This window comes from Artemia franciscana, chromosome 1, assembly GCF_032884065.1.
Source record: "Artemia franciscana chromosome 1, ASM3288406v1, whole genome shotgun sequence".
Taxonomy (NCBI): domain Eukaryota; kingdom Metazoa; phylum Arthropoda; class Branchiopoda; order Anostraca; family Artemiidae; genus Artemia; species Artemia franciscana.
In genome coordinates this window covers 39,082,796-39,103,540 of record NC_088863.1, presented here as the reverse complement: position 1 = coordinate 39,103,540, position 20,745 = coordinate 39,082,796, and the positions used below count along the sequence as shown (strand labels likewise).

The following is a 20,745-nucleotide window of genomic DNA, read 5'->3' as shown; positions in this document are numbered from 1 at the left end:
TTTCAATTTACATAATAACTTTAGCGATTCTGAACTGAACTTAAGGTTTTCGAATGTTGTAATCCCTTGTTGAATATATAGAAATATTTTTGCAATTACCCGTTTCTTGCTTTTTCCACATTTAATTGTCTTTTCATGCTGAGTCTACTCAAAGCTATTTGATTATTACAGCAAGTCCGATATCTAAAAACGATTTCAACTCAGCTCAAACTTTTGTTTTTTCTTTTTAAGGTTTTGGAATTGTTTTTAATCCCTTGTTAAAATATATACAAATATTTTTGCAATAGCCAGTTTTATGTTCTTTAGGCAATTTAATGTCTTTTCACACTGAAGTTTATTCAAAATATTTGATTATTACAACAAGTCCGATTTCTAACAATGATTTCAACTAAGCTTTAAATTTTTGGTTTTCTTTTTTTAGGGTTTGGATCCCTTGTCAAAATATATACAAATATTTTTGCATTTACCAGTTTTTTGCTCTTTAAGCAATTTAATGTACTTATACATGAAAATCTTGAATTTTTCCACATAAGTGTGACAACGTGATTGCAGTACTGATGCATATAAAAATGACGTCTCTCACAAAAATAGTCATTTTTTCCCGAAATTAAGGCTCTTAAAGAATTTTTTCAGACTTTGACCTATCTAAATCATTTTCTTAGGCCAGAATAAACCAGGATGCCAATTTTCCCGAAAAAATATTGAGCCGTTTTCGAGAAAAATACATACATACATAAATATACAGTTACTGATCGTTTGTATATATATATATATATATATATATATATATATATATATATATATATATATACATTTTCTATAAGACGCTTTAGCATTTTGTTTGTAAGCATTATTTAACCAAGGTTAGGAGTCACATAAGGGGCGGGGGGAAGGTGGAGGTTGTACTTACTCAACTACGGAAAATGTCTCTGATGCCTAGTAAATAGCAGAAAAATGTATTTTCGTGCTAGTTTCCAGATTTGGACGGGGAAGGGCCGAGAAACTCGGCAGCCCCCTCGGTAAGGATTTGGATAGTTTGTGACGTAATTCTTTTCTACTTATCACTATTTTCCGAGAAAAGAAAAACAAAAGCATACTTAGCCTAATTATACAACATTTGTATTTCAGATTCTTTGCTGGGACGAAATCTAGCTCAAACTTTCCATAAATACTACCGTTTGACGAATCACATTCCACCACCACCTAAGGAACGACCGTTGCGACCAAAAGGCTGGCTGAAGCCACGTTCTTTATCAAGAACCAAGAAAACTACAAGACAGGATTATGCACCATTAGAGTCTGAAACCGAAAATTCAGGAACACCTTCAGAATCTGAATCATCTTATGATGATTTTGCGAATTTTAACATAAAGAAAGTAGGCGGAAGGAATCGGTTAGATGTGGAATTTAATGCAAGTGATAGCATTCACAAGGATGCTGGAAGTGGTAATTTATGCACAATTTACGCACAGGATAGCGACGAGCCTGTTGTGCTTAAAAAAGGAGCTTTCATTTCACCAGGTAGCTCCCCATCTTTTAGAAACAGACGTCTGATAAAAGAAACAGGGGATAAGCTGAGAAATGATCTTGTAATAGATGTAAAGGCTGCTAGACGGAAACGTAGAAGCAAAACTGCTTTTGCCACGTTTCCAATTCAGAAGCCAACTAGTCTATCATCCCGTGGGATACTTTTAAAGGCCCCTATTGTTTGTTCAAGTAGCGAATCAGAAGACATAGCGTCTGATCACTCACAAGCTTCTAGTCCTGAAACCAGATCAGGGCGAAAAATTTTGAGTGTAGTGGATTTTAGCAGTCTAGCACGATGCAAGTAAAGTTGAAGCAGTAAATTTCATCGACCTCGCTGGGAGCAACTTTTTACCTTCCAGTCATGGAAAGCTGATCAATTAGTGGCTCTCATTGTTATTAAGGTATAATTTTTCGGAAGCATTAACAAGAAAAATATTTTATTTGGCAAGAGCAATTCAGTAAACTATTACTGCAACAAATTAAATATTATTTTATTTCAGTCTTAAATTACTTATAATTCACTTATACGACACCCCTTTACAGACTAGATTTCCTCACTTCTTTCACGTGGTAGCATAGTGCTTCTACCCTTGTGAGGTGGATTCACAGGCTTCACCGAAATTTGGAAAAATTTGAATGTGGATTAAAGATCTTCCTTTAGGTTTTTAAAAACATTTGTGTGTGTTTTTTTTTCTACACTTCAATATTTTGAATAAACAATTTTAGATCGTATTTATTCGGAGCTAAAGTTGCTTAAATACACGAAAAATCTGAACAACACGGAATCTTGAAACCCATGAATCCTTTAACATGACCTCTATTTGCAAGCAATTTAAAATTTTTTAGTTTGAGGCAACACAAGCAAAATACAGAAATTTACCTGTTTTTGACGAATCAATGTACATCAGAAGAACCATAAGGCTGCAGCGCTACAAGTCCAACTAAAAATGCTATTCAAATCAATCAAAGAAACCAGAATGCATATATTTATTTAAGTCTTAAGGGGACTACATAATAGATAAGTAAAAGGCACCATTGACTAGGAACTGTCCTACAATTCTTTATCTTCAAAAAATGATGTATATATTCCAGGATACAATTTCAATGAAGTCTACAGAACCAAATATCGGAGACATGAATTATTAGAATGAAATAAACATTTGAATAGAACATATAAAAAAGACAATGATAGAAAAAATTTAAACTTCTTATTTAGACTGCGGTTCCTATTTTCACATGTCAAAAAAAGTCCAATAAAGACAAAAAAAAAAAAAAAAAAAACCAGCAATAAGCAAACACTGGATATAGACGAAATCCTGTTATCCTTTCACCTAATTCTAGGTTTTCTTCTATTCTTTCCTGTAAAAAAGTTTTGGGCTGCCAGAAGCATTACATATGGGAGAAGAAGGGATCTGGGACCCAAACAAGAGAAAAAACGTACTAAAGTGTAAACGAGAGAACATCTTATGGAAAAGGAAAGAATAAGAAGACAGTAGTAGTCTTGCTGCTGGGATTGCCCAGTAATTAAACATCAGCCAACATCCTAGACAAAAATATAAGCAGAAATTTAAAACCAATATATAGGATCTACACTGAAAGCACCTAATCTTTTTAAAACTATTCCAAAGATATAATATTTATTAAGCTTAGTTGCAATTAACGTTAATAGCACAGTAAAATGTGTATGTTTAAGCACCAATAGAGATGAAATCACAATATAGGGTCGTTTTGTGAAAACGTCTTTAGTTTTATTTTCGCCACAAATCGACTATTTTAGGTTAAGATAGGTTAAATTCACGCAGAGCGAAAAATTTGATACATAAATTTAGCTTCTAAGAATTGAAAACTCTAATACGAAACTAATAGTCCTGAGCCCACCCTCTCCCTCTGTTCAAAAATTATTATACCCAAAAAATCACCTTTTTTGTATTTTGCCACATTTCCCTCTAAAGAGTCGTAGAGTCGTGTCTGTTTGCCTAAGCTGCATAGTTTATATAAAATGGAAGTTATTTACAGAAACTAATTTAAAGCTTCATTTTGCAAGGTTCGTTGTTTTAAAAACAAATAAACATTGTATGGTCACACCATATTTATCAGAGAGGTCAGAGGGTATAAATGAACCACAAAAGTGATATTTAAGGGTCACGTTTTTCATGTTTCTCAGGATTCATCAGATGGCGGGACGTTGAATTTGCCCACTAGCATCCTTTAATTTGAATGAATATATTTAAACTAAATTTTAAAATTGCCGTAAGACTATGGATAAATTAGGAGTGTAAAAATGAAGTAAATATTATTATGCAAACATTTAAAAAGGTTGGGACCCTCATCCCTCCACTAGGATTGGTATCAAGATTCCGCTCCAAGAAGGCTGGAGAATTATGTTCTAAAAGGTGCACTATGACATTTAAGATTCTTCTACAGGAAAATACTCCTCAGTCGGGATTAAATAACAAAGTTAATGCTTTTCATTTAAACGTTTACGAACAAAATATGCTTAATAACGTTCCTTTGGAGTAACATTTCAAATTTCCAGAAAACTCAACACAAAAACTTCATCTAAGTCTACACAAATTATGACTGATCTTAATGCCCATAGCGTAGTCTATGAATGAGCCATTCATAGAAAAACAACAACAAAAAACTACCCATAAGATTGTACTATAAGTGCCCTCTTTTCCATAAACCATGAATCCGAGACTGTTCATCGAAAAAACTGCGAACTAAAAACACCTGCAAAAAGAAAAGACACGTTTAGTACATGCAACAGGTATTCACGCTGGAAAAAGTGCAACCTTTATCAGAGCTAGTAAGATTTAATTTTATTTTTGTCATATGATTCAAGTCTATAGTTTTATCTAGTGTGAAGTAAGATTATAAAGAACATGAGGTTGAATAACCTAATCTACATCTAATGAGGTAATTGAATCGAGGATACCGCAACAGAAGGTCTCGTTTTTTGAAAGGAATTTCCCACCAGACCCCTTCCCCCAATTCTTGTCCTTTTTTAGTGAATTCTTCTCATTCTACAAGGATGGGAATGAGCTCCAGTAAAAATTCCTCGCTTCCCAATGATGGATGGGTAACATAGCGTCTTTCAATCGGCTTCGGCATCAGAATGACTAATTTATTTACATGATAGAGGTACCTGTTCACCACAAGCATAACCTGCCGAAATTCCTGGAAAGAAAACACTTTTTTTGTACTGTCCAGAACATCGATTGTTTATGTTCAATGATTAAACACATCAGAAGATATGTAAGTGGATTCACAAGATGGCTGAAGGATAAAAATACCTTCGGTGCAGAAACGTACGCAAGAATTTATTTAGATGGCTACAGCATTATTTTATTGGGGGGGGGGGAGACACATTCATAAAAAAGTGAAAAACTGGCGGGTTGTATATAAACTTAAAGAAATCGTTAATAGAATTGTAAAAAACTTCAAGATATCAGGGGAAAGGGAAGTTCTAACAGCCCTCTTTGCGCACATGTTTAGAATGATTTGGGTTTTATCAACACTAAGCAGCTAAAATTTTCCACTCCAAAAGGAGGTTACCCAACTGTAGTTTTCCCCTTCCCCCTTTAAATCAGTACGATAAATCAATTTTAGACTGTGGTCTTCAGATTGAGTTCAATGTTTTTAAATCGAAAAGTTAGACAAAAAAAAAAAAAAAAAAAAAAAAAAAAAAAAAAAAAAAAAAAAAAAAAAAAAAAAAAAAAAAAAAAAAAAAAAAAAAAAAAAAAAAAATCCCAAGCATTCGGCATGGATTTGCAGTTTTTAAAGTAAAACTACTCCTACTAGTTCTAATAATAATTATAATTGGTTTTTAAACCACTAAAAACAACAAGAAAAAGTGGAGTAATGAGTTAAAAAAGAAAAGAGGCAGAAATAAAACAGAACAACCAACTAGGCAAAAACATGTGATAAGACCATGAAAAGGGTGAAACTTTGAACTAGCATAGTCGAGCAGCTCCTCATTTAACAGGGCCAGATTTGCCTCTATATCTGGAGCATAAAATCTTTACATTTTTTTTTCTATTCTTATATTATCCTGGTAAATGAAGTAAACATCTCAAATAGGGAAAATACACTGAGCTGAGAGCTCGAGTTCAGTTCCACTAGTGCTTTACAGTTGTGTTTACTCTTTTTAGCATTGATCTTTGAGCACCCAATCTGGAGCTTAAATCGTAGCGTCGAAAACAGCACACGAACGAAATGGCCGTAAATTATTTGTGATCGAGATTCCCAACCACCTAATAGATTCTACAAAAGGTATAGATAAAATTTGACGACTTAGAGGTGATCTAGAAAAAGCTTTACCGTTAAAAGAGAGGAACTTACATTTAAGAAAATTCAGAGAAAGTCCAATTAACAGAATCAGAAAGTCCCTTGCGTGTACGACTATTTAAGAGAATGTCATCCGCGCAAGTTAGGTACGGGATATTAGAATTTTCTGAACAGCAAGAATACTCTTCAATGCATTAGAGGTGCATACTTTAAAAACATAAGCTCCCTCCCTGTCTCACGCCTTGAGTTACGTCAATTAGAAAATTTAAATAAAGACCATCGCTAGTTTTAAGACGAAGAAAAGAATTTCCATACCCCTACTTTGGGGATAAACAATAAAAAAAAACTACACCATTTGAAACCAAAGAATAAAGGGCTTGAGCATGCAGAGCAGAGCCAAAGGCTTTTGACAAATCAGAATTTACAAAAGGCAGCAAACGATATTCACTTAGTACTTCGCTAAGATTACAAGAAAAGATTATAGGAAGATACAAAAAACAAGAAAACGAGCCTTTTCCCGCTTTAAACTATGAACAAATAAATTAAGTTTACTAATCCCATCTATATAAATGGACTTCGATTTCAAAAGAAGAATGCCGCTACGCACAGCCTCAGCAGAAATAGGCATAACTTAGCCTTCACAAACACCATGTGGAATAATATTTGATAATAACTTTTCCAAATGAAAGTTTGTATTTAGCGTAAACATGTATTTATGCGTAAACATAGGAGCGAAGTGGGTAACCCGAATAGACTCATTGATGAAATGAAACGAAATATGGCTAACATCTACTAAGTTAATATCTACTTTCGAAGAAATTATGAGATTTTGCCAATCCTGTTGACCACGAGGAAAATCTATACCCTTACAACGAACTGTACGTAAATGTTTTTTTTAACACCTAGTATTATTTTTAATATTACACACTGTGCCCACTTTTGCCCAATCCCATTCTGACCATTCTGGGCCAAACTCAGGATTAAACATGTTTCCTTTTCCCTAAAACAAACCTAAAATGTAGACGATGGGCAACTAACCAAACTTTCATCCCTTACTCCAAAGGCTGTAAGGGTTATGTCACCCCCGGGCATAGTTATTTTTTAACTTGAAGATTATTTTGGCCAAAATTACTATGTGAAAACTTTAATGAGATGATAGGTTTTTTTAAGCTAAAAAGGGTGCGGGGGATTGTTGCGATTCAAGCACTTTCGACTCTTAAAAAGGGCACTAAAACTTCTATTATCCAATCGAATGGGTTTCCTCTGAAGTCTCTACGACCCCCTTCCACATGAAGCGGCCCTGGAAAAATAATAACTCATTGAAGCCTTTCTGGTGTAAATCAATCTTTTGGTGCAAATGTTGTAAATCAACTGTATATTTGAATCACTTATTTGGATTTGTTTCTTTCTTCTACTGTTATTTAGAACAGCCGTTTAGTTCTTGGATCCTTCTTGAATTATTTTGTCCAAGTAAGTCCGTGCTGTTTTTAGTTTATTGCCATTCAGGAGCTTTTACACTGAGTGTACGTTATTGATCATACATGCAAAATATCCGTGGTATATTACCTTCTTTAAATATCAATGATCTTAAGTACTGTAACTTTTATTTTTCTAAGTTTTGTTTCGTTTTGCTGTTCATTTCAGAAACACACTTGTTCGTTTTTTGTTTCTTTTTCGGAATTGGAGAGGGAGTACAATTAAAGAAAAGGTAATAGCTTGGTAGATTCTATAGAAACTATAGGGTATAAAAATCAACGGCTTTCTTTTTTTGTTGGGGGGGGGGCATGGGCTCCAAGCATAAAAAAACTAAAAAAAACTGCGTGGTATACTATCATACTGGTTCGTCAGCCCTTGTTTAAGAAACCTGATTTCGGTTCTCTACGGAAGAAATTGGCCAAGCAAATCTTTAAGTTAAACTTGACACTTTTAATAAGGACACATTTCGTTCACATCTGTTTTTTTTTTCTTTCTTTTATAATAAGACTTAAGAATTACCTGTAAAGTAGATGAACAGATTACGGCCAAAATAAATACTGAGGACCACCAGTTGACTCGTGCAAAACTTGCCTCGGCAACATTCCTATCTCTGGCTTCTAGTGCCCGTAAATCATTTTGAAACCGCTCTGTACGTACTAGATTATCTCGCACTTTCGTCAAATAATCCTAAAAAAAACACTCTTAGCTGGAGTTACAACTTATAATTGGAGTTGCAACAAAATTTTACTTTTTCCTGACAAGGAGCACTAAAAAAGGCTTTGTGACATTCACTGTATATCTTACTTTCTAAATAGCCTGTTAGACGTCAGGCATAAAAAAGACCCAAAAATAGGAGTATGCTCTTTTGCCAAAGCAGGAGAGCTTTCTTTTTGATGCCTTCCTCCAAAAACAAAATCGTGAGCACCCTTATGTTTTGAGCACCCAACAAGTTTTTTTTACTGAAATCATTTATGAGTGCAAATGTATTTAATGGGTAATTGCACGTGTTTTATTTGCCGATTACCTTTTAAAATATCTGAGCAGAAAATTTTATTGTTAAAAGCAAGTACATATTCATAAGTTTCCCACTTCACATCATAATACACGTATTTTTGAGAAGTATTGTGCTACTGACATTATCCAATCGTTTGAGTTGCATAGAGCTAATTTAATAAGATATTAAATTAGACATGTGCTTCTAGGCCCAAACCATAATATTATCCGCATGATTTTGTCTAAGATAAATTTTTGAGTTGTCTTTATGTTTTTAATTTTTCTTCCCTTTTAGTGTAATTACTCTGCTTGTTCTGTTTCGAGGTGTGTTAATAAACGAATTATTACCATTGTTCTTATTCTTGAAGTACTGTGAAAAATACTTTTTATTTCGTTTCAATTTCTCTTATGTTCAAACAGTCACTGTTGAACCGTTGAGAAAAAAAAATCGAATTTTAGTAGGAGGCTGACGAGGAGCCAGCTCTACTCTTTCCATTAAAAAAAAAAGACGTTTTATTTCACATTTAATTTCTGTTCATTCTCACACCACATACAGGGTTTCCAAAATACGAGGGGGCTACAATCCCCTCAAGCCCCATTCTTTGCATCGAAGTTTATCTTTTCTAAAACACTGCTTCGAGAAAAAGAACTCGTTAAGTGTGTTTCATTTTCAAATTAAATCGTAATCTTCCAGAATTAATTATACAATGAAAGGGAAGATTTGGCCCTTAGCACCCATACTGCACGCTTTATCCTATATTCACAAACAAACACACTCACTCACACACACACACACATATATATATATATATATATATATATATATATATATATATATATATATATATATATATATATATATATATATATATATATATATATATATATATATCATCCTGACTTTATCTTATGCTCTACTTATCATTAGTAATCATCCTAATAAAGGTTGGAGGTTGTTCATCTGAAATAGCTTTTAGAAAGTTTGTAGATATGGGACAAGAACACTTTTCTGTGGACTTGAGCACCCCCTTTGCCTTTACAGAATCCGCTCCTCAGCACCCTAATAGATGATGTGCAGCTATTAGAAGGTTTATATCCATTAATTTTTTTCGGATGCTTCATAGCAGTTCATTTTTTAAGGAACACCCATACGTGACAAGATCCTACTCTGGAAAAATAAGGTATGTCGCATTTGCAAATAGCGGAATTCGAGTTTTCAAACATGTTGGATTTCATTGTACACATTTTAACAAGATCAAACCCCTTGTTGGGGATATTTAAACCTCTTTTGTAATGCAAATTTTCAATTGCTAATAGCTATTGGTTAGTTTCGGAGAGCCAAATTACTAAATATAGCAGATTTAGAATAAGCAAAAAAAAAAGATTTGTTGTTGCATTTCTTGTAATCAAAATTTTGTTTTATAGAGTTTCGGTTACCATTAACAAGAGTCGTTCTTTACTTACTGTATGCTTCTAAGAAGCGTTTGAACCAAGACCCTCGTGAATGCGAGGGGGACTACCACTTCCTCCTCCAACCCCCGTTTTTTTACATTCAAAGTTTAAAATTCGTACAACGGTATGTCAAAAATAATAACCTTCCTTAAAATCGCAATCCTTCAAAAACTTCTCAATAGAGGATCGGGTCTTAAATATAGAAAAACTGAACTTTATAATCATTGTTTTCACGGTTTTCCCAAGAAATTTTTCAAATAATCATTTCCCCATGGACACCATCCGGGTGGGAGACGGGTGAGGTCGGATGTTAATGCCACTTCCCCCTTAAGAATTAAGACGATGTTACAAACTGTTTAAAATAGGAAAACCGGAAATATTTCAATTTACATTTCAATTAAACAAAGCTCTTGTTACCCCCCCCCCCTCCTCTCTCAGGAAACATCCTGACGTTTCTCACGGTTGCCATCTCTTCCTTTTTATGTATGTAAGCATGTAAGTGTAATCTTCTATGTTACGCTTAAGATATTTACGTAATAGGAGGGCATCTATAACCCCGCAGGACCGTCATCACGGCCTTAGTCCAAAATATTACTAGGAATGAAGAGACATTAGATAGATTTCCCTTATTTGTTCGATTTGATCCCGTAATTTTCATCGAAATTCCCTCTCTCTTTGAACTACTCCCCTCCTTTTTTTGAAGTTGGGCATGTTTTCTTATGTTCGTAACTTTTGATACGTGACTTCAAACTTCATGAGTTTTAAAAATATTTGGAATACTAAATTCTTTAGATCTGCACATTGTTATCAAACTTTTCTTAAAATTTTATCCACTATTAGCACGATTCGCCCCTTACTTACAGCTCATTTCCACCAGCTTTGTAATATAAAAACAAACGACAAAAAAAAAACAACACATGTTTTTCCATTTAAGTGTCGATAAAAACGAAGTTCCTGGTGTAACCTGCCTCTCCCTTCTGGTATGTTTCCTGACTTTGTTCATGGATTGTCCCTCCCCTTTCATCTCTCCTTCTTCTGTGTTGCAACATAATTCAAATATTGGATGTTACAAAAGAAAACATCTTCTGCAATAAAAAGGGAGCTCTCACCCCATATCACCCTTGTTCAGGCTTAATTCAAATGAAGAAACATTAGAATTTAATTCTTGCTTCCCCCCCCCCCAGTCTCTTTGGTACAATTTTCTGAATGCTCATGATGAATTAGACAATTTGGGCACTAAAGTGCACTCTTTGAAGAATCTCCCTTCCACGCCGCTTACAAAATGGCCCACTCCCCTTCTTCATAATAGCTAATACACAATCATACTTAAGAAGGGCACTAGAACTTGTAATTTCCCTGCCAATGAGCCCTCTCCCAATTTTTTAGTACCATTTGTTCGTGCAATCACCTCTGAAAAAAAAAATACAAAAAACAACAACAAATAAACGCGCATCTATGATCTTTCTTCAGGAAAAACAAAAAGAGCAAATTTCCAGATTTTCGAAGATAAAGAGCTTCAAACCTCCAAAATAGACTTCTTCGCCATGCTGAATTTGATAGTGTGATTTTCATCAATATTTCAACCTATCCCCCCTTCCAAAATCAGGTAAATTTTACTAGGCTCGTAAAGGGGTAAATTTTCTTGGGTCGTGGGGAGGGCAAGGCAGCAAAAGAGGGAGACAGGAGGGTCGATTGCCCTCCAATCACATTTGACTCTTAAAAAGTGCACCAGTACTTTCAACTCCGAACCTCCGAAGATTCTTTGACCAAACCTTTCATATAAAGTGATTCTGATAAGAAACGAAACAATGCATTGAAACCTTAGAAGTATCCAGAAACTCTATAAGCATTGCCTTGGCTCAGCATGCATCAAATCAATGGCAATAATTCCTGTGACATCAACTGAAGTACAGTTAATTGTGAAGAGCTTGAAAGGCACATCAGCATCTGGATTTGACCGGATACACACGAAAGCCCTGAAAGCAGTCCTCTATTCTAGGACCTTTAACTTATTTGATAAAGTTGTCTCTAAGAAGTGGTGTTTTTCCTTCGATACTAAAAAAAGCAAGACTAATCTCACTGCATAAAGGTGGCCCTCAGAACGATCCATCGAACTTCCAACCCATATCAATATTATCTTTTTTTCAAAAGTTTTTGAAAAACCCTTGCAAAGACTACTTTACCAGTTTCTCGAAAAAAAAGAATGTTTTAATAGTCGTCAGTTCGACTTTAGACCTCGTAATTCAACAGAAGACGCTCTGGCATCCTTAAGCTTATTCATCAACAGGGCACTTGACTTTGATCTTCTGCCGGCTGCTATATTGATTGACATCAAGAAAGCATTTGACAGTATGGATCATACAATCTTACTGGAAAGCTGGAACATATTGGAGTGAGAGGGATAGCCCTGCAATGGTTTGAATCTTACTTTCAAAATAGGTGTATCTACATTGGTGACGAACTGAAGAACGACACTACTGTGAAAGTTGGTGTGCCCCAAGGATCGATCCTCGGTCTTCTTTTGTTTTTAGTCCATGTAAATGACCTAACTCGTATCCTTAACCCCAACCATGACGTTCCAAAATGCTGTAACCTATGCTTTGATCAAACATCTGAGGCCACTACTAACGAGCAAAATGAACTTATAGCATTCGCTGACGACACAACAATGACCTGCTGTGGACTCGATATGCCTTCACTCCAACGAAAGCTTGAAAACATCATAGAAGAAATCTATCTGTGGATGGATGCCAACAAACTTGTCATCAATGTTGAAAAATCTTGCATCCTATAATTTTCTAGGGTAGGGACCCTTCACCCAGAGATGACAGGAATTGTGACGTCTCGTGGAAAGGTTCAACAACCAGTAAATGGATGTGCAAAATATTTAGGAGTAATAGTGAATGAAAACCTTCCCTTCCTTCCTCACATCCATGCTGTAGAATTAAAGCTTTCAAGGAATCTGGGTATCATGAAGAAACTGAAGGACAAATTCCCACGTAAAACCCTTATCCTTCTCTACAATGCACTCATTAAACCCCACTTACAGTATTGCGCAATGATATGGCAGTCGACGTTCAAATCCCATCTGAAAAAACTGGATTACATCCACAAGAATGCCTTGATGATCAATCAAACACACAGAAGATTATATCTCGCTGAAATCGCTGTTTGAGCTTTCCTGCTTGGTTCTTGCTTTCAGATTCCTCTCCGGCTTGCTTTCACCGCCTTTTAGGAATCTATTCCGTTTGGTAGCCAAACAGCATCTTCCAATTACAACACTATCTGCACAGATCCATGTTCGACATGCGCCAACAGTGAGGTCGGATTTTTGCCTGACATCGTCTGCGCTAAGGCTTACAATACCCGACCGCTTGAACCGAGAGGTAGGAGCTCTCTTGGTTCTTTCAAAAAGAGAATAAAAAATTATCTTGTTTTAAATTAGTTTAAATTGAATTTTTTTGTGTGGGGATTGCAGTGGTTTGCTCCTGGATGAAAAAGGGGGGGGGGACTTGTAAGGGTGTTTTTGTTGGTAGAGGCCATGGTTGTATCGAGAAGTGGAGGGAGAGCCATAGTGCGTAGTTAGTCTTGAGGCGATAAGGGACTCAGATATAAGAGACTAAGTATGTTATGACTGTTGTAATTTTTTTTAATAGACCCGAGTGAACTGAAAAACTGAAGTGAAAACTTTAGTATATGCAACGATAGAGCGTTACCTCTGACAAAAGTGGAACATACGAAAACTAAGATTCCCAAAAAGTTCAGTGCTAAATTTGAACTATAATAACTTCACACAAAACTTCATTATTTAGTTCAGCATATGGAACTGAAACTCGATTCTGAAAGCCTCAAAAATATACTGAAATTTTTCGAATCACATTTAAAGACTTTTTAAGGTAATTTAGGAGTCACAAGGGTCAGGTGTAAATTTCCTCCTTTATAAAGAAGAAACAGTAAAATGATCGGAACCTTCTGGAAATACATAGAAAATAACATTTTTGATATCAAAATCGTTCTAGCCTTGTTTAAAAGAGCAAAATTAAACTTTTTTTGTTCAAAAAAATGTCGTTTACTGAATACCCTAATGACAAGAACGAATTTGTTATTCGGTTTTTTTTTTTCTCCTATAAATCTATGAATTGTAACTTACCGCACTTTCCATACCCCAGTCAACAAGCATATTGGTTCTAGTTGTATAAAATGATATCGAATTCATGAAAAAGGCTATAATTTAATTTTTCCCACTTGATATTATTTGCTCCCTCCCATTCCAGATCTTGAAAATATCTTTTTTAAATATGTCCATTGAAATAAATCTTTTTTCAATATTGTAGTTTTACAAAATTGAGAAAATACATCAAAACTACCCCCACCTAGGTTTGAAACATTCATTTTGCCTCCCACCCGACCAATTTTGTGAATTGACGCTCCTGGAAAAAGGAATCAGACAATAAAGCATGTGAAACTGGATGCACATATGCTTTATGCGTACTGCTACACATGCTTAATGGATGCGTAACTTATCCAGAAGATTGCGCCAGATTTCCTCAGGTAATTATTGCTTGTCCTGTCCTTGATAGCGGAGTCACCAGCTAAGTCTGACCATGGTGGAGAGAGCAGCAGAGGTGAGTCAAATAAAGACAAAGTGTATTTGTTGTCAATACTTGTCAATCACCTGGTGTAGCGATGTCCGAAATGTATGGTGAGTTCAAGAACGTACAACCAGATAAGTTGTTCTTGTTTGTCTCCTGGACCCCAGATACAAGCACCGACCCCTAAATCTAGAGGCACCTGGTAACACTAAAAGGTGATTACAAGAAGAAACACAGAGTCAGATATTGGACTGAAATTATCCACTATAATAGAAGAGGAGGAAAACCTAAAACAAACGAGAGTAGACACGCAACTTTGATTGACTGTCTGCTTGAAAACATGCTTACAACTTCAACAAGTGAGGAAGACGAGTCAGCAGATAACATTGATCAGGAACTGGAAAGGTACATAAGGCTGTCATTGACAGATAAAAAGCTGTCCGTTAGAGTGGTGGTGAAATAACAACAGTCGTTTCAAGAGACTGGCGCAATTTGCTCGGAAGTAACTCTACTGTCCACCATCTCCTGCACTAAGCGAAAGAGTTTTCAGCACAGTTGGGAATATTTATGATTACAAACGAAGGTATCTGCAAGGAGAAAATGCTGAAAATCTGTGCTTTCTACATTACAGCTTGCCCCAGTTGGACTGGACTTATTAAGCACTGTCCAGACTAGAACTTTGTTTGGTTTAATCGTTTTTCTAAATCTTTTTCAAATAAATATTTTTTGCATTATTTGGAATCCACAATGAATTATTGAGGCAATTCTTTGGTGTGTAACTGTCCAGGAAGAAACATGCGAGTATGAATATGGGCAGAGAAGGCAGGGTTTAAATTTCAGGTAAGGTTTTTTTTTAAGGGGGAATTCAAAAGGAAATTATATCGGTATCGTATAAGTACGACAACGATATATCGGTATCAGACCCCAAAGATCCATATGGGTTGGGCCCTAAATCTTAAACACTCGTCTTCGTAAAAAAGGTTACACCCGTATATAGACAAGTATAAAAAATTATTTATAATAACTAAAAAGGTTCACGTATGTCCAAGCTTCTTAGCACCATTTCATTCACTTTTTCTGGTAACACGAGGCTTCAAAATAAAACTTCCCAGCTTTAGTATCTCACGGCTTGTTATCTTATACTTACTTCGAGCCTTAGCGCGGCTAAACCACTTTTAGCCAGAGTCCAATGGAAAACATCTTGAGTTTGTTTAGGCGTCGAGATTTTCTAGTTTGATACCTATTTGGCTCCTGGTTTGTTGTTTACCATTTGGCTATCAGGAATGCGAAGTTTTCTAAGGGATGGTGTTCGTAACCACACATTATAAAATAAACAATTAAAACATTATATGAACATTTATTGCTTCTTTATACTATTTACGAGAATATAGGAATTTAGAAATCAAACATGAAACGTGTTTTGGAATTTATCTCAAATTGTAGAGAAAGTATAACAGTTCAAAATAGGGATGAAACCTTTTAATCGACAGTGAACAGATACAAAATTTTTAACTGGATATTCCGAACACATATACAGTGTTCATCATTAGCAGTAAAACTATGTAGAGAAAATCACCGAAGTTATCTATGTAGAGAAAATATGCGTTCGGTTTTAGTTTTTTTCCTAACAAAATATTTATCTTTTTCTCTTTTACAGACCAACACAAACACCAAAAAAATCACTCAAGTACTTATCAAAGGCAAACTAACAAATCCTTGACATAGCAGAGATAGGAAATTTGTTTCGACAACCGTACCCCCAAAACAGCAATTAAACAAGGAGGTCAAGTACTATATACAAATCAAAACAAACTCAATGCAGTTTTTTTAGCAGCTTGAAAGTTGTACGCTTCAAACTTTCAATAGTCTTGGGCAGCTTCTAGTGGCTAGGAGTTTGATAAACGTTTTTAGCTTAGGCAGGATTAAAATTAATTAAGTTTCAATTTTCGGCAAGGTTTTCTCACACTAAAAGCATATTTAATAACTGAAGAAATCATAAAAAAGACACAATTTTGTCAGGGATTATACTAAGAGAATTTGGAAGAAAGCCAAGATAATGCACCAAACTTGCGTAGTTTTCTGGAATTCAAGAAAAAAAGTGCTACTAGACATATGAAGTATGATGCTGTATTTTTTTTCTTAACATCATCATGGAAATTCATTAAAGCAGTGTTTTCCAGAAGCCGAAACAGTCTGACAGATTTACTTGTTCTTAACATTCGATGGGTAGTTTAGATATGCATATTATAGTACATTAGATGGTATATTAGTATATTAGATGGATGGGAAGATCAGGCAGAAAATAATAAGATTTGATGGTAATTTATAGGTTAATAGGAAGCTAGAAATAATTATGATTTTAGCGAGAGTAATAGACTGACAGTGTTACCTGGATTCCTTTAAATGCGATATCTTGCATTTCCTCGGGTAGCATGTCAGGTATGTCGAATTCTCCCCAAATTTCCTTGGATTCGTCTTGGTCATTTTCAATAAGTATTTCAAAAAATACACTTTTGGCACTATATATGCTGAAAGAGTTGTCAAAACAAGCTTCGTAATCACCAGTCTCGTCCATTGTTTGCCTGGAAATATATATATATATATATATATATATATATATATATATATATATATATATATATATATATATATATATATATTATATACATATATTTGAATCGACTGAAACTTTTAATTGAAAGGCAACATTTTCTTTTATCAAAATCTAGGAACAAGTTTATTTTCCTGTTTGCTAAAAATGAGAGGTCGAGATTAAGTATAAGGTATCAGCTTCCCTCGTTGCGAAGGAACGTATGATACATGAATTAGTAAGTGAAGCACCATTGATGCTTAAGTTAAACAAAAACTAAAAAAAGACGGTTCTTTCAAGCTACAATAGCAGGCTATTTTAATATTTCATAAGGAATTTGGCGATTCTCACCCTATCTTCGGTTACTTTTCCCCCATGTTCTTCTTCTTCCTTTTTTTGAGAAGTCTGCATTTCTGTTGTTTTTTTTTTTCGGTAAAGGAGATGCATCGAGATCCCCCTCTCTGTCTACCATTTTTTTTCAAAGTAGATGTCCTGTTTACCGTGTTGATTTAATAGAAAGGTCAACTGCTTACACTTTCGCTTCTTGAAAATTTGGAAATAGTTTACGGACATAGACATTTGGACAAAAAGACAGATATTTTAGTGGGGGACTTAAGAGGCTTTGGATACTTAAAAGTGGAAACATCCCCATTGAAACTGGGTGATATTTAATAACACAAGCCTGACAAAAACTTAAATTTGTCACTGAATCAGTGACATATATCATAGCCAACAGCATCTTAAAGCTGATTATAAAAATGGAATGAAAATACGTAAGGTTTACTTTCTTGTATACGTGATTTGTATTGTATCACAATAGTTTATGGTTGGCAAAAATATATAATATGTAAACTAAACATGAGAAAAAAAATCTAAATATAGAAAAGAAATACAAGTTAGAAATAACCTAACTTGCCTAAATTTTATCTGGGCTCTAATTTGCCTTAAATTATCGAATATAGCATTTTTTTTAAAATTTAATCAAAACATTCCTTGGGACAGGGGTTCAAGCTCAGAGCCACCTTTCTCTTTGGTATACCTTTGAGCCATACCCTTAACTATTTTATAATTCAGAAAAACACAGTAACTACTACTACTAACAGCTCACTGCAGCAATAAGCTGCCTAAGGCCAACAAAACTGTTCACGCTCCACTTCCACAGAAGCTTCACTCTTTATGAAATTCATATTTCGTTTTAATATTTCCTTATGACCTCTTCTCAAACTACTTGGGGGCGACCTGTTTTTGGATTGGCCCCAGATGAATAGAAGAGCACAAGCTTGGGCAATCAAGTCTTCCTTCATCTATATGACATGGCCTAGCCATCTTCATCTTTCTTTCACTGTAGCCCCAGAAAACAGGATCATATCACATTTTTGGGTACAGCTTGCTGTTTGATATAGTCAATCAAAGAAGTGTCTATAATTTACCTTAAACCTAGCTCAAACTCTTCCCCAGCACTCCAAAGCACTGATGCTTCAGTCATGCTTGACTAATGTCATTACCGTGGCTAACAATATTCTAATCTTAGGGTTACAGACTTATCTTCTTATTCTTACACCCTTTCTAAACGCGAAATAAAACTACGCCTCTTTTCTTCAATTTTTTACATCTTTACCAAATTCACCAATTTACTAATACCAGGTAAGTGAAGCAATCCACTTGATTAAAGTTCACGCTACCTCACCATCACTTCTTCGCCATCATTTATTCTCAGTATAATCTTTTTTAATACTAGCTTTCAGAATTATTCTTGCAGCTTGAACTAACAAAACCACCAAAAAATAATTTATTTTGCTAGCATTTTTATTTAGAACACTCAAATCCTTTACATAATCTAAGAACATATGAGTTTTACCTTCCCCTTTGAATCCTTTAATCCCATGGCCCTTGCTGAGCTTTCTTAGGGAGAAGTATACGGAAATAATCAATATAAACTGGGGTAAGACAAAACCTTGCTAAACTTATTCAGAAAAATAGATTTATAGAACAAAAAAATGCTTACCTTCATAAACGCTTTCATCCCAAAAATGTTTGCATTGTCCCATCATTGCTATGTAAGACTACACTGTCAATAGTATTAACATTTTCTGCTTTCATATCTGCTTCTTCCCATAAAGGGCCAAAAGTCTATTACTTTTCAGTTTCTTACGTAATTCTCTATGAAACAACCATATGTGATACCAATTACATTATAATGATACTGAGCTATGTCTACTTAATTCTCGTCTGACTGATCAGCCATGGAATGGTTTGGTTTGGAAATCAGATTTTAACCGCTCTTTTGATTTCTTTTGTGATTTAGTGAAAGAAGGAATCCTGGAAATTTGCAATCAGGGTCCAGCGCTCCATACTTCGAAACGAATAGCACCACTTAATCCATGGATGACTTGAGGTCTCCATAAAAGCTGGGAAAGGAAAAATTATTTGTGGAAGCTTTACAAGGCTTCATCATCTGTAGCTCATCACGAACGATTCAAGTCCTATAGGAGTATATTTAATTCTCTGTGTCGGAAGGCTAAGTCACAGTATTATACCAGGAAATTTTCTGAATGTGGAAAAGATGTTAGGAAGACATGGTATTTAATTAATTCAGTTCTTAAACCTACTCCCCCTCTGCCTTCAGTTCCATCAATGCTGATAATCGATGGTAAAACCGTTCAAGGAGATGCAGATGTTCAGCTAGAACTTGCCTGTTATTATGCTAATATAGGGAAGACAACTGCTTCCTCTGCAAGCTCTGCAACTTCTCGTACGATTTCAGAGCCTATCTTGGATCCTCATGTTTAAAATAAGGTCTTGAACTCTGTTTCTGAATTTCAGGTGGCTCGTATCGTGAATACTCTTAAAGGATCATCGTCTTCAGGACCAGACAAAATTCCTACAAGGGTTATCCATGCCATTCTGCCAGCTATTCTGTCACCATTGACTAAGCTTGTCAATCGGTCTTTCGAGAAAGGAATTTGTCCTGAATCTCTCAAGCAAGCTAAGGTTATAGTACTGTATAAAGGTGGTTTTCGGAGTGATCCTGCTAATTATAGAACAATTTCTCTCCTATCTGTTTTAAGCAAAATTTTTGAGAAGGCTATGCTATCCAGGCTTCTTAGTTTTATGGATGCAAAATAATTAGTGCATGATTTCCAGTTTGGATTCCGTGCGAATCACTCTACAGAGCATGCTTGCGCAGCTTTCTTGAATTTCATTCTTTCGGCAATAGATTCAGGTCATATCCCGGCAGCTATATTTTTGGATGTTAGTAAAGCTTTTGATTCCTTTAATCATAGGATTCTTCTTTGGAAACTATCACTTATTGATATAAGATAAAAACGCTTTTTCTTGGTTTGATGCATATATTTCTGGTAGGCTTATTTCCATTGATCCGCTTTTCCGGAGCCCTTCTTAAGTATATTAAGCGTCCCTCGGGGATCTGTTCTCGGTTCCATTTTATTTGTGATTTATGTTAATGATCTGCTTTCGGCGGTAAAAAAAAAACCACCAGGCCTCTGACATACTGTAAGCTGTGTCATCCTGATGCTCAATTGTGCTTTTGCTGATGACACTACTCTTGGGACCCTTGGGAAGACGGAATGTAATATCAAGTCTAAGCTTGTGGCAATATTCGAGACAGTTAGTTCATGGCTTAATGCGAATTACTTGGCCTTGAATGTTGGTAAGTCACATTTTCTTCTTTTTTTTTCGAAATGGGAGAGCTTTCCCTCAGCGTACACACCTTCAGGTGTCACAAGGCTCCTTGTGTAGACCAGAGAATCGGGTGGTTCGGTTTCTTATTGCCCCATTGTATGGATGTCCACTTTTCCGTCTACA

At 35.3% G+C, this 20,745-nt stretch overlaps 2 protein-coding genes across 3 annotated transcripts in view; one reads left to right on the top strand and one right to left on the bottom strand.

Moving 5' to 3' along the window:
- LOC136029363 (cytosolic carboxypeptidase 6-like) overlaps positions 1-2,808 on the top strand; it is a 121,963-nt gene extending 119,155 nt beyond the window's left edge. For both annotated transcript variants that reach the window (XM_065707688.1, XM_065707679.1), the window contains exon 12: positions 1,129-2,808. In XM_065707688.1, the coding sequence (XP_065563760.1) occupies positions 1,129-1,832 (704 nt within the window). In that variant the 3' untranslated portion in view covers positions 1,833-2,808. The remainder of the gene's footprint in view (positions 1-1,128) is intronic.
- The window catches only part of LOC136029377 (transmembrane emp24 domain-containing protein 1-like), a 31,571-nt gene continuing 13,316 nt past the window's right edge, over positions 2,491-20,745 (bottom strand). The window contains exons 3-5 of the mRNA XM_065707699.1: positions 16,720-16,912; positions 7,813-7,980; positions 2,491-4,260 (exon numbers count right to left, since the gene is read on the bottom strand). Of these exons, the coding sequence (XP_065563771.1) occupies positions 4,189-4,260; positions 7,813-7,980; positions 16,720-16,912 (433 nt within the window). The 3' untranslated portion in view covers positions 2,491-4,188. The remainder of the gene's footprint in view (positions 4,261-7,812; positions 7,981-16,719; positions 16,913-20,745) is intronic.